Source organism: Macrobrachium nipponense, chromosome 1, assembly GCF_015104395.2.
Source record: "Macrobrachium nipponense isolate FS-2020 chromosome 1, ASM1510439v2, whole genome shotgun sequence".
NCBI classification, from domain to species: Eukaryota; Metazoa; Arthropoda; class Malacostraca; order Decapoda; family Palaemonidae; genus Macrobrachium; species Macrobrachium nipponense.
Genome location: NC_087200.1, coordinates 120,190,590 through 120,203,950, shown reverse-complemented (window position 1 = coordinate 120,203,950; position 13,361 = coordinate 120,190,590). Strand labels below are relative to the sequence as shown.

General features: G+C 48.8%; 1 protein-coding gene across 1 annotated transcript in view; it reads left to right on the top strand.

Moving 5' to 3' along the window:
* Positions 1-13,361, top strand: part of LOC135218922 (THAP domain-containing protein 2-like) — a 56,318-nt gene that overhangs the window by 17,637 nt on the left and 25,320 nt on the right. The window contains exon 4 of the mRNA XM_064255364.1: positions 6,262-6,360. Coding sequence (XP_064111434.1) covers positions 6,262-6,360 — 99 coding nt within the window. The remainder of the gene's footprint in view (positions 1-6,261; positions 6,361-13,361) is intronic.

Sequence of the window (13,361 nt, the reverse complement as noted above, 5' to 3'; positions counted from 1 at the left end):
AAGAATACCACTTCCTTCTACAAGGGGGGAAGTGGATGCCTACAAGAGTCAAACCCATGACTTTATATTTGCTCCTGTACAGGAACAAGTTCTTACATTGCTGGTACGAAGAGATACGCATGCCTCTCTCTTAGTACATCGGTCCAGAGGTCTGACCATTGATCCTGCGTGCACACCCCGATCAATCGGACAGAGGCTTGGATCCCTCCCTCGCTCTTACGACCAGGGAGGCTTCCAAGGTTGGGCGAACACCAGTCTGTTCACAAAAGACTCAGATTCCTCCCACCAAGAAGTGATCTTCCTATTGTAAAAGGACCGAAGGTTTGTATGCCGTGTCGGAACAAATGACAATTTTGTCTAAAATTTGCATTTTTCCTAACTATACAAACCTGAGGTCCTTTTACACATAGCCCCACCTCATGCCACCCCTCACTCTGCAGTTTTTGCTTGGGTGGGCCAAAAGCAAAAGTGATTTGTTTACCTCCCAGTCGCGCGCGCGCGCCTGTCGGACAAGCAGTTAACTACCGAACCCCTTGTTCGAAAGCTTACGACCTTATCCAGCTGCCGCTAGTACCTTCCTATTGTAAAAGGACCTCAGGTTTGTATAGTAGGAAAAATGCAATTTTAGACAAATTGTCATTTTAGGCCACCGTAAGAGGGATTGTGATGCCCGTAGACTTTTAACTTTCAGTTAGAGGTGAATTTCGCCTAGCGTCGGGCCACCAGGAATGAACCCTGCCGTTAACCAGGGACTTTCTGTATCCAGAATACCCTTTCTTTCTGGATTAGAGAGGTAATTAGACGAGCATACAGTTCTAGGGAGGACCACACTGATGAGTCTGTGCAGCCTATAGCACAGAACATCGAAGCATAAGGTCTTCTCTGGCATTGAGAAGAAAAATGTGGCTGTTCAGAGTTCTCAACGCAAGTACCTGGCGACGCCAGACCGCGTTTACGTCATTTTAACCCTAGAGACATTGCATATAAGTCCTTGGACTCATTTTCCTTGGGTCCTGTGGTGGCTGCCCAACAGGTCATGTAATTCACCAGGTACCCTTACGGGACAATTGTATCTTACTATGATGATACCTATGATGATTGTGTAGAAGATGAATGAGTGAAATCTGCTCATATATCATTGTATGTCAACCCAGATGGCTGAGGGGTTAGATATCCAATATTGGACCTCTCATGGGCATTACATCACCTGGGTCAGAACCGATCATCTGAAACAGTGAGAAGGTGGGTTAACCCCCAGCCGGTTAGGACACTTGTACCTCCCACCAAGTATAAGTCTATCCTATTGCTAAGACCGGGGGTTTGTTCTGCGTATGAATAAATGAAAAATTTTAAACCAATTTGTATTTGTTCCGATACGAATACAAACCATCGGTCCTTTACAATAGGAAGGTAACTAGCGGCAGCTGGAACGGTCGTAAGCTTCAAACAAGGGAGTTCGGTAGTTAACTGCTTGTCCGACAGTGCGCGCACCACGCGACTTGGGAGGTGAAGAACCACTTTGCTTTCGGAGGCATTGGTGGATGGGACGTGTTCTTCATCGCTCTCTGCCCACTTCTTTGTCGTATGCTTTGTGTTGTTTCTCAAACAATTGGTTTGTTTGTGTGTGCAAGAATACTGTAAGTACGTTTACTTTCTTGATTTTTTTTGCCAATTATTTGTGATGGATCCCCTTGAATTGGAGCTGTCCCGCGCCCCCATCAGCCGCAGAGTTTTGCCCTGGTGTGGAGGGCCGTAAGTGTGGGGTCCTTCGCTCCTTCCCTGAGGTGGATCCCCATTTATATTGTGCTCGGTGCCGGGGGCGTGAATGCTCTCGGCCGGGATGTGAATGCTCTCGGTCCGAGCCCTGTGATGTTTATTTCATGGTCGGAGGAGCAGTGGGTGCTGTATGAAGGTAGGAGGAAGAGACGTAAGCCTGCCAAGGAGTCCTTGGAAAGCTCTCCGGCGGCTCCCTTGGTCACAGACACGTCGTCTTCCTTCCTGCCACCAGCTCAGCTCCCACGTATGGCTCCTTCCCCCTGGGGGTGGTTTCTCGTTCCTTCTCTTCGCCCGATCCGTCGAGCGTAGAGGAGGGGGCGAGATACCCCGACGTACAGCTGTATTCTGGTCTTCCGTTCGCTCGGGGTGGGACTCACCCCCCTCGCACGGAGGGGGGTGAGTCACAGTCCTTCCGGACAGGTGCAGCCAGGCCGTGTTGCTTCGGCAATAGCCCCGGCTCCGGCCTGGATGGAGGACCTGACGTCTGTCCTAGGGAGCTGACAAGAGAAGAGGAAGGTGTCGTCTTCTTCTTCTTCGTCGTCTTCTTCATCGTTGTTGCCTGCTGCCGCCTTCTTCCCCTTCGACTTCCCAAGGCTTCCAAGCCGAGGAAGAAGAAGGCTACCTCCTCCCCCCCTAAGAAGTCTCCTTCGGGAACTTCTAAGGGCCCGTCTCACTCCGGTGGGACGGGGGGTTCTTCCGCTGGTCCTCCTACTCCTTCGGGAGTGGGGCCCATCTCTCCTTCCGTAAAGAGAAGAAGAAGGGACCAGAGGAGTAACGGCTACACCAGTACTTCCTCTCCTGGTGCTAGAGGTCCTACTTCTACACCAGGTTCCGGCTCGGCCTCTCGTTCGCAAAGAGGTACTGAGTGTCACGTCTCCTGCGGGCGACCATGCAGCCAAGGCTCAGGCTTCTGAGTTCACTCGGCGCCAGGACTGAGGCACGGAGCGGAAGGCTGGTGAGAGCCGCTCAGGTGACTCTTGCCAGGCCAGCGATCGCTCTCTTAGTGAGCCGCAGGCTACCAGGGTTGACGTGACGGTCCCAAACTGGCCACGGGCTGAGGCTGGGAAGAGGTCCCTCGATCGCAGGGACCAGCCCCGGCTGGTTCCAGCGGTTCGACGCGCCGTGAGGACAAGGCACCGCTCCTACCGCGACAGTGGTCTTTGCAGGTCTACTGACCGCCACTCCCATCGGGACTGGATGGGTAGGGAGACCAGCAGCAGCTCTGACGCACGGGACCGGGCCGCTGTTCTCGGTCCAGCCGCTCTCCCCAGGAGAGCCGCATGACCAGGCCTGCAGCTCGATCGCCACCGGCGGTGGCGATCGCCTGCAGCCCCCCAAGGACAACCGGTTCTGCCAGTGAGCGAGGGGGGAGCATCAGGTCTTCCTCTCTGGTTCCTTCAACTTCCTCGGGCTACACCGGGAAGGGCGAGGCGCCACGACGCCTACGAGCCAGGCACGGTCTTAGGACCGACCAGGTCGTACGCGCAAGTGGCAGAGGAGACCAGGAGGGGTCTGTCGCTGTTCCTCCTTCTGAAGGAGGAGGGTCTCGAGAGGCGTTCTTGCTGGAGGGGCTTGACGGTCCAACTCCTCAGACGCAGTCACTCCCGAGATCCAGAGGTCTTTTTTCAGAGGTTATTGCGCTGATTCTTCAGCACAACGACCTCGGGGAGGATCGCCGCTCCCACCTTCTGAGCCCACGTCCTGGCTCAAGTTGTGGGGTGGGGCCCTAAGAAGGAACCCAAGACAACGGTGGGTCTGCCGCGATCAGAGCTGGCCGACTCGGTCCTGGGCCAGGTGGACTCTCTCGTCTCTGGACAAGAGGTTCGCTACGGTCCGGTAGGTCGTCCAAGCTACTTCCCCCGCCTCTACTGCGACAGAGGAAGTTCTACGTGCCTTCAGAGGACCTGATGCCGCCCAAATAGGTTTTTAACCCGGAGCTAGCTAGGCTAACTCTGGGGGTGTCTCTGCAGCAGCTCCTGTCAGAGAACCTGTGGTTCTCACAGCAAAGAGGCACTTGCTCTGGAATCCACCGCCATGGCGGCTTTTTCCAGGCAGTCTCCTGGCTGGACCTGTGGTCCCTCACACTGTCCAAGGTCGCGGCCACCTCGGGAAATATCACTCCTGAAGGTGACCCGGCTTCGGAGGCTATGCCAGTCTGGGGCTAGGGCCATCTCCTACCTCACCAGATGGTAAACCTGTGGGCCAACCTGGTCTACTTCAGCGTAGGGACGCAGTCCTCACCCGAGTGTCCAGGGCGGCTGGGCGTGAGGCGGCATTTGGTCTTCGCAACGGGCATGTGCGGAGTTCCTCCTCTCTCTTCCCAGGAGAGATGGTAGACGCTGCGGTGGAATGACGGCGCACTGATGACAGTGACCATCTATTACACCAGGCAGTCTCGAAGGCTTCTGGGCAGCCTCGATCGACTGCAGCCAAACCCAAGAGCTTGGTTAGCGCTTCCTCGGCTGCTAAGACGATTGCATCGTCAAAGCCCCAAGGAAAGACTCTGCCTTCGAACTTCTGCAGGGGCAGCCGCATCAGCCCCGCTCCCATCTTTTCACGAGGAGGAGCCGGGAAGAAGTCGAAGAGAGGCGGGACGCTAGGACAGTGTTCCCCCTCAACCTGCTGCCGGAAGTTGGGGGGTGCCTGGCGAGCCATTGGGCACATGGCAGCGCTACGGTGCGGAGACCTGATAGTAGACGTCCTTCGGGAGGGGTATCTACTACCCTTCGAGTCTCAGCCACCCCTCACCTCCAACCTGGTCCATCTTCAGACCTACGTTCCTGGAACATCAAAGGACGTAGTCCTTCGACAGGAAGTGTCGACGCCTCTTCGTTAGCACCGGGGTGACCAAGAAAGAATATCCAAGAACACTTTCTTTCGGGCTGCGTGAGGTGATCAGGAGGGCATACGAAGTTGATAGTAGCGACGACATCGGTACCCTTCGTCTGAGAGCCCATGAAGTCAAGAGGTATTGGTCCTTCCCTTGCGTTCCGCAAGAACTTCTCCGTGGCGCAGGTCCTGAAGGCAGGTGGTGGTCTAACCAGACCACCTCACCTCCTTCTACCTTCGGGATATTGCCCACAGGTCCTTGGACACTTTTTCCTTGGGACCCATGGTGGCTGCTCAACACGTTGTGTAGCTTACCCAGCACCCGAGCGGACAGAACAGCATCGAATCCTGGTGTAACTGTATGAATGGATGAGTGAATGAGAGTGTGACTGGCTTCTCTTCCCCATCTTTTTCTCCCCCTCTACCTGTGGGCAGAGGGATCCGGTCGTCACTTCGCTGGAGCAGGATACGATGCAGGTGAGCTACTCGACCGAGTCCCTTCCTATCCTTTTCATTAGGGATAGGAGCAAATATCCACCACTTCCCCCAACAAGGGGTGTGGTGGATGTGGAAGCCACAAAGACAAACCCATGACTTTATATTGCCTCTTTGCAATAAGAACAAGTTCTTGCTTGCTAGTTTTAAGAGGTACGCTTGCCTCCCTCTTATTACTTGGGTCCAGAGGTCTGACCATTGATCCTGCGCTACATACCCCGATCATTGGGCAGAGGCTAGGATCCCTCCCTCTGCTCTTACGACCAGGGAAGGAATCCAAGGTTGGGCGAACACCAGTCTGTTCTTAAGACTCAGATTCCTCCCACCAAGAAGTGAGTCTTCCTATTGTAAAGGACTGATGGTTTGTATTCGTATCGGAACAAATAACAATTTGTTGAAAATTGTATTTTTCCTAACTATACAAACCTGAGGTCCTTTACACATAGTCCCACCTCATGCCACCCCTCACTCTGCGTTTTCCTGGGCCTAAAGCAAAGGGGTTCTTCACCTCCCAGTCGCGCGGCGCGCGCACTGTCAGACAAGCAGTTAACTACCGAACTCCCTTGTTCGAAGCTTACGACCGTTCCAGAGGCCACTAGTTACCTTCCTATTGTAAAGGACCTCAGGTTTGTATAGTTGGGAAAAATACAATTTTCGACAAATTGTTATTTTTCATAGCTAACAAACCTGAGGTCTTAACAGCTAATGGCCCACTTCTAGCCACCCTTCTACCTTCTTAGGTATCCTGAGTTGGGGAAAAGATTGATCAGTCACGACGTACATGCGTGGCTTCCAGCCTCACAACGCGTCAGATGATCAGGGTTACCAGAGGTCACAGATTCCTTGCTTTTCAATCTTAGATTGATCCAACTGATTAACAGCTTGCACAGGAAATAAGCCTATTTTAAGACCTTGGGTTTGTTAGCTATGAAAAATACAAATTGGTTTAAAATTTGTCATTTTATGTATTAGTATTAGGCAAATGTGTGCATTTGATGGTTTGTATAAAAAAAACTTTTTGTGTGTTGTAAGTTTTTCATTTTTCACACAGCATTTCTTCCTTATAGAAGTTTGGTAATATCAATATGGTACTTACCATGAAAATGTATGATTGAAAATGCAGCACAGGTATTTTATCATTACATAATTTCATGGTTTCAGAAGGAAAGTAAGATGGAAGCTAAAAAAAAGAAGAAAAAGGAATTGCTAGATCCTGGCGAGAATGAAGCACCAACCTCTTTTGAAGCAAGATATAGTAAGGTATTGTAAGGTGTTGCATTATAGTTGGTACTACAGTGCCTTTAGATGTGTAATGTAGGTTGTGCTAAAAGTTGTTTGCAACATTTCTTCATGCTCCAGTATTCACACCTCATTTGAGAGAACTCATTAAATCCTGCATTGTGTAGACTCAATTTCCTCTATTGGTAATATTCAACTCAGGGTTGGCTATTTTAACCAAATGGTTTAAACTGTGGGTTAATTGCCAATAAAAAGACTATGTTTTTTGGTTTTAAAGTTTTTAATGGCTTTTTATTTTTCTTTGTATTATTTTCTTTAGGTCTTCATGCTTCCTCCACAACTTTTTTGAGATAGTATTGATTTTTTTTGGTACTTAACATAATGTTTTAGTACTTTCAAAGTCATATCTTAGAACATATTTGTGTTAAAAAAAGTGGTAAACTTAGGTCAAATAAATTGATAAATAATTTGATTTTTTCATACATTCAACTTCCTGTCAGATATATACTTAGCTATAGACTCCGTCGTCCCCGACAGAAATTCAAATTTCGCGGCACACACTACAGGTAGGTCAGGTGATCCAGCCGCCTGCCGCTGGGTGGCAGGAATAGGAACTTTATTACCGTTTTAAGCCAGATTTTTCTCTGTCGCGGTACTAGTAACATCGTTGCTAGTTCCTCCTGACTTGAATTTCGAATTTCATTACGCCGTTGATCTTTTGGACTGCTATTTGGTGACGTATTGGATCTTTGGTTTGGCATACGCTATTGTGGACTGTTTTTTGGATTTGGCTTTGGAATTTCTCATAATGTCTGACGTGTCAATTTCGTTCAGAGTGTGTGTGAATGAGAATTGTTTTGTGAGACTGCCGAAAGCTTCGTAGATCCTCACACCACTTGTAAAAATTGTAGAGGGAATGTATGCTCTCAATTGAATACATGTGATGAGTGCAAGAATTTGAATGAGGAGGGAATGGAAGTTGCTTAATTCCTACCTAAGAAAGTTGGAGAGAGATAGGGCTAGAAAAGCCTCTTCCAAGAGTGTAAGTAGGTCGGTCTCTAACGAGCCAGTTAGTGGACTATTGCCTATTGATAACCCTATTGTTTCCTCCCATACAGCTTTACCTTCCCGATTATCGGACTCGGCACGCTCACATCTGAAATTGCGAGTCTGAAAGCTTCGCTTAAACATATGGAACAAAAATTAAAGAACTGGAAGGTAAGTGCAGTGAAAGTGTTCCCAGTGAAGTGGAGGGTGCGTCTGATCGGCTCGTCTCGCTCCCAGGCCTAGACCTCTTTCAAGCTCCCAAAGACCAAGTGAGAGAAATGTCGAAAGCCGCAGGGGGAGGTTTCAGAGAATCCCCACGGTCAGGCGTCCCCTCGGCAAGATCCTGTAGTTACGTCCCGGGCTGCCAAGGATAGTCCGTTGGAAAGACGTCCTGAAACAGTGTTTTTCTTCGTCTGCTTTCCTCATCTAAAAAAGTATGGAGTTCAGATAGATTGTCGAGACCTTCGAAGAGGAACTTGGAAGTCTCCTTCATTCGACTCAAGCCCTGAAGAATTTCCGGAAGAATATCCTCCGGAAAAGAGGAAGAATAATGTATATTTCAGAAGCTTCTTCTCCTGCATCGGAGGTTTGGAAAGAGAGACGTAGCTACGAAGATGTTAGAGGATATGCAGAAACAGATATCTTCCCTAGTAGGGAGTTCTTAAATCTGATCACCTAGAAGGAAGGATAGTTTTTCTCCCCTCCCTATCAAAAAGAATCCGTCCTTTAGAACTATCTGAGAGCTCTGGACGAGGCGCCTGCCAGAGAAGCCCTGCCGTCAGCCAGACTCAGGGCTACTGTCAAGCGCAAAATGCGTCAAGGCGACAAAGATGTGTATAGGGAAACTTCCTCTACTAGAGAGCACATGATTGTTCGTATCGAGATATTAATTGGAACTCCCCCGAAATCGGACGAACTCCTGAAGGGAAGCGCAAAGAGCCTGAAGCGCTGAAGGGGGGCGCAAGTAACTGAAAGTCCTGAACTCTTTTGGCGAGGCGAAAAAGAGTCTGGAGCGCCTGAAAATGAGGCGTATAAGCTCCTCAAGTAAAAGAAACTGAGGCGCAACGCACCTGAAAAGCCTGAAGTGGCTAAAAGGAAATATTTAACTCCTGGAGAGCCTAGAGCGCCTGATATGAAACATAGAGCGCTGGAGAGCCTAGAACGCCTTCAAAGGAAAAGCAAAGAGCCTAGGGAGGCCCTGAGGCGCCTGAAAGAGTAAGCAAAGCGCCTAAAGAGCCTGAGGCGCCTGAAACTAGGGCGCAAAGCGCCTGAAGAGCCTGAAGCGTCCGAATGGAGGCGCAAGGCGCCTGCAAAGCCTGGAAATGCGCTGAAACAAGACGTAAAGCGTCTAGAGCGCCTGAAAGCAGGCGCAAGGATTTTTGTAATAATCCAGAATACAATTAGGATGAGTTATCGGGAGTTTGAAGCGGACTTGGAGCTCCTCTTGGGATTTTTCTCAGATCAATTTTTTCCCTGACAGGCCTCTAGGTGTCGCACAGGTGATCGTAAGCCCCTGTCGGGAAGGAATTGATCATGAAAAAGGAACGACATTTAAGGAACTTCTCCTGGTAGGGAGAAAGAAAGTTTTTTTGCACAGGCGACCGTCGTCTTGTCAGGAGGGCCTTAGGGTAAAAGAACAAACATCGGCCTTCTCCTGGCAGGGACGAAAGATGTCGCACAAGCGACCGTAGCCCTTGTCAGGTTGCAGCCGGTGTTGCTGTAAGCCCTGTGCATTCCCGAGAGAGGAGTCCTCCGGTCGCACCCTCTTCTTCCGAATAAAAAACTCAACCGGAATTAGAGGATGTTTCGGACTCTGAAAAAAGAAAACAAGGGGGCAGGTCTTTCTGATTATAAGATACTAGCAGCCCTCTTGTTAAAAGATTTGGAGAGTCTCTGAGTCCTGCTGCCCCTCCTTCTCCTCAGTCCTTTATTTTCGAGTACGAAGGCTGCGAAGTCCTTCCTCTTTCTTGAAGATGCAACCGACCATTTCAATGAAAAGAGGGCTTTGCAGTCGGTCGGCATATTGGCTTAAACCAAGGAGGAGGCGGGGAGACTGTGTTTACCTGTCCCCCCTTCCAGGTCTATCAGGGAAAGAGAGGGATTTTGGTATAGCACAGGATCGAATCTATGGGACTTTCTCTTCCCTCATCTGCTGAAGCGGACTTCTCAAACCTTGGTGGATTTCGGCGGAGGAGGCATGCACTTCCATCGGCCAAAACAAGCTGGACAATGTCTGAAATGACCATCTCCTCAAGGGAATATTCCATGTCTTGGAAGTTTTTAACTTTCCTAGATTGGTCCCTTGGGGGCTTTGGCCAACAAGACTCCAAGACCCTCAGTTTTTGGAACCAGAAGTCTTGCATAGTGTTTTTTGGCATGCATGGACAAGGCCAGTGCAGGACGATCGGCTGAAGTGGCATCCTTGTTCGGGACAGGAGTATTTAAAGAAGAGGGCTGGCTTTGGTTCTTTTCTTACCAAGCAGTCTCTCCAGTACAGAGGGTCTTCTCTTTTTATACGCCCCTCTGTCTAAACAGCTGTTTCCTTCTCAGTTGGTAAAGGACATTTCCCATACGGCTTACTGAGAAGGCAACCACGGATTTGCTGGTACATTCTGCTAAAAGAACCTAGCCAGCTTGCTTCTGTCTGAAGAGGGGATCCAAGACCTGCCCAAAACAGCCCTTTCGAGGTAGAGCTTTTAGCCGAGCCCCAAGAAGAAGAGGAGGGGGAGAGAAAAGAGGAAGATCTTCCATTAGAGTTCCAAAGAAGAACGCAAAATGAGATTTCCAGTCCCTCCAATCACCAGTAGGGGCCAGACTTCTTTGGGATTCTCGGAAGCATGGGCTGCAATGAAAAGCAGATTCTTGGTCCCTGCAAGGTGCTGAGGAAAGGTTATACTCATCCCCTTCAAGAACAGACCTCCATTGACGACGACTCCGAGGGAGCTGTCAGCGAGATACAAGACCCTGTTAAAGAGAGAGATCCTTCTTGGGCTGGTGCAGCAAATGTTGGAGAAGGGAGGGCCATCGAGGTAGTACAGGATCCGCACTCCGAGGTTTTTACAATCGCTAATTTTTGGTGCCGAAAGCCTCGGGGGGGTGGGGTGGAGGCCTGTCCTGGACTGATTGCATTGAATCGCTTCGTGGGAAGACAAGTTTTTCCCATGGAGACATCCAACTCGGTTCTCTCTGCTCCCTCCAGAGATTGGATGGTCTCCCTCGACCTGCAAGATGCATACTTTCACGTCCCCCTGCATCATTCGTCGAAGAAATATCTTCGATTCATTGTGCAGGGAAGGATTTATCAGTTCAGGGCTTTGGTTTTGCGGCCTCTCGACGGCTCCTCAGTGTTTTTACAGCGTTGATGAGAAACGTAGCAAGATGGCTACATCTGAAGGGGTGAGGATATCTCTTTTTTTTACCTAAGACGATTGGCTTATAAAGACGCAGACAAGACAAAAGTGCTTGGAGGACTTGGAGATAGCTCTTCAATTGACCAGATCTCTCGGATTGCTCGTAAACCTCGAGAAGTCTCACCATCCTCCCCAGTCAGACTATCGTCTATCTGGGGATTCGGATGATTCTCAGGGTTTTCGAGCGTATCCTCCCAGGAAAAGAATCTCGAAGGTTTTTTGAAAAAATCTTGGTCTTCCTAGAGAAAGAACGAAAGCTCAGCGAGGGTAATGGCTCAGTCTTCTGGGCACTCTTTCCTCGCTGGAGCAGTTCAATCTCTCTAGGGATACTGAATCTGAGACCCTTGCAGTTCCATCTCAGAAGAGTTTTTGGAACAGAAGAAAAGGAGATCTTTTGGATACCTTTCCTATAGAGAGAGTATCAAAAACCACTTAAGATGTTGGTTTAGGACCACTGAGAAGAAACGAAGGAGTGTCCCCTTGGCCCTTCAGAACCCTCACCTAGTGTTTATTCTCAACGCTTCGGACACGGGTGGGGGAGCAACACTAGGGACGAAGGAAGTGTCAGGCAGTTGGACGAAGAACAGAAGCCTGGCACATAAATGCAAAGGAAACTCTAGCAGTGCACTTAGCACTGGGGGGGGGGGGGGCAGTTTTTCGAGAAACGAGTCAGAGCGTGGTGGTCCAAGTCAACTCGGACAACACCACGGCTCTGGCTTATATAGAAAACAAGGGGGGAAGGGGGACACACTCTTTCTCCCTTTACCAACTAGCAAAGGATCTGTTGACATGGCCAGAAGAAAGAGGGATTTCGACTCCTGACGAGGTTCGTTCAAGGAGGGAGATATAGAGCAGACAGATTGAGCAGGAAAAACAGGTCCATTCCAACAGAGTGGACCCCTTCATTCACAAGTCTGCCAGCAACTATGGTCTCTTTGGGGAAGCGCAAGTGGACCTGTTTTGCAACATTCCCTATCCGGAGGGGATGGAGAATAACTTTTGCTCGCTGGGGGGGACGATCCCAGAGCCCTATCCATAGATGCATGCTCATGGATTGGGAAGGGCATAGACGCGTATGTGGGTTTCCCCCCTTCCCCCAGATGCTGGGGGTGTGGGGGAAGTAATGAGAAGTTCGTGTCCTCGGAGGGAATGAGGATGACATGATCGCGTCCTTATTGGCCTGCAGAGCATGGTTCACAGAGGTACAGGAATGATAGTTTGGACTTCCCCAGATCTCTCCCGAAAGGACAGATCTGCTCAGACAAACCCCACTTCGAGAGGTATCACAAACAAATATCCACGCTCTCGCTCTGACTGCCTTTCGACTATCGAAAGATTGGGTCCAGAGCGAGATGCTTTTCTCGCGAAGCGGCAAAGCAATTGCTGAGCAAGAAGGTCCTCAACCATGCGGATATACCAATCGAAGGTTTGGGAAAGTTTTCCGTAGATGGTGTAAGTCGAAGAAGCTGTCCAAGAATCTCATCTGGCAGTGTCCAAACCTTAAAGGGTTATAAGAGCATGTTATCAGCTGTGTTTCAGGAATAGGGGTGGCCTGAACATAGAGTAACAAAGATCTGCATGATTTAATTAGATCATTTGAAACTAAAAAATTAAGAACTTCTCTCGCCCCTAGTTGGAATCTGGATGTGTTCTCAATACCTTATGTCAGAGAGATTTGAACTCCAATAAAGCTACTTTCCGGGATTTGACTAGAAAATGCATTTTCTTAAAAAAAAAAAAAAAAAAAAAAAATAAAAAAAAAAAAAAAAAAAAAAAAGCTCTCGCAACTGCGAAAAGAGTGAGTGAGCTGGCAAGCGCTTGACTCTTAGATGGGTTTTAAGAAGGATTCAGCTGTATTGTCCTTTAAACCTTTATTTCTAGCAAAAAATGAAAACCCCTCGAGACCTTGCCTAGGACTTTTGAAGTAAAAAGGCTTTCCCTTTTTCCCCTCAATTATTTTTGGGAATGAAATGGAAAGAACTTTATGTCCTGTGAGACTTTGAAGTTTTACTGCAGAAGAAGCATTTGCAGGGTTTTTGCAAATCAGAGTTTTATGGTGTGCAGTTTAAAGACCCTAGAAGAGCTATGTCAGAGAATGCCTTAGCATTTTTTTTGTTAGGAACATCATAACGGAAGCCCACATGAGCTGTGATAGTGAGGCATCATAAGACCTTAAGGGTAAAAGCACACGAAGTACGTGCAGTCGCTACATCATTGTCGTTCAACAAGAAACATGTCAATGAAGAACTCTTAGCGGCCACGTATTGGAGTTGTAACTCAGTGTTCGCCTCACATTACTTGAAAGATGTGAGAGTGGACATATGAGAAATGCTTCTCTCTAGCATCAGCGATACAGTGCTGGGGGGGAAAGGAGAGAAGACTGATCCTTAATTTATTAAATTTTTGTCCTTATATTTTATATAGTGTGATTTTAAATTGTTTGGGTGTTTGAGTTTTTAGGTTGTTTAAAGAAAGTGTTTGGGGGATAACGCCTTTCAATCATATTTTACTAATCCACGGTTAGGATCGGGTGATCGGGATCAGTATTTTACTCCTTTATATGCC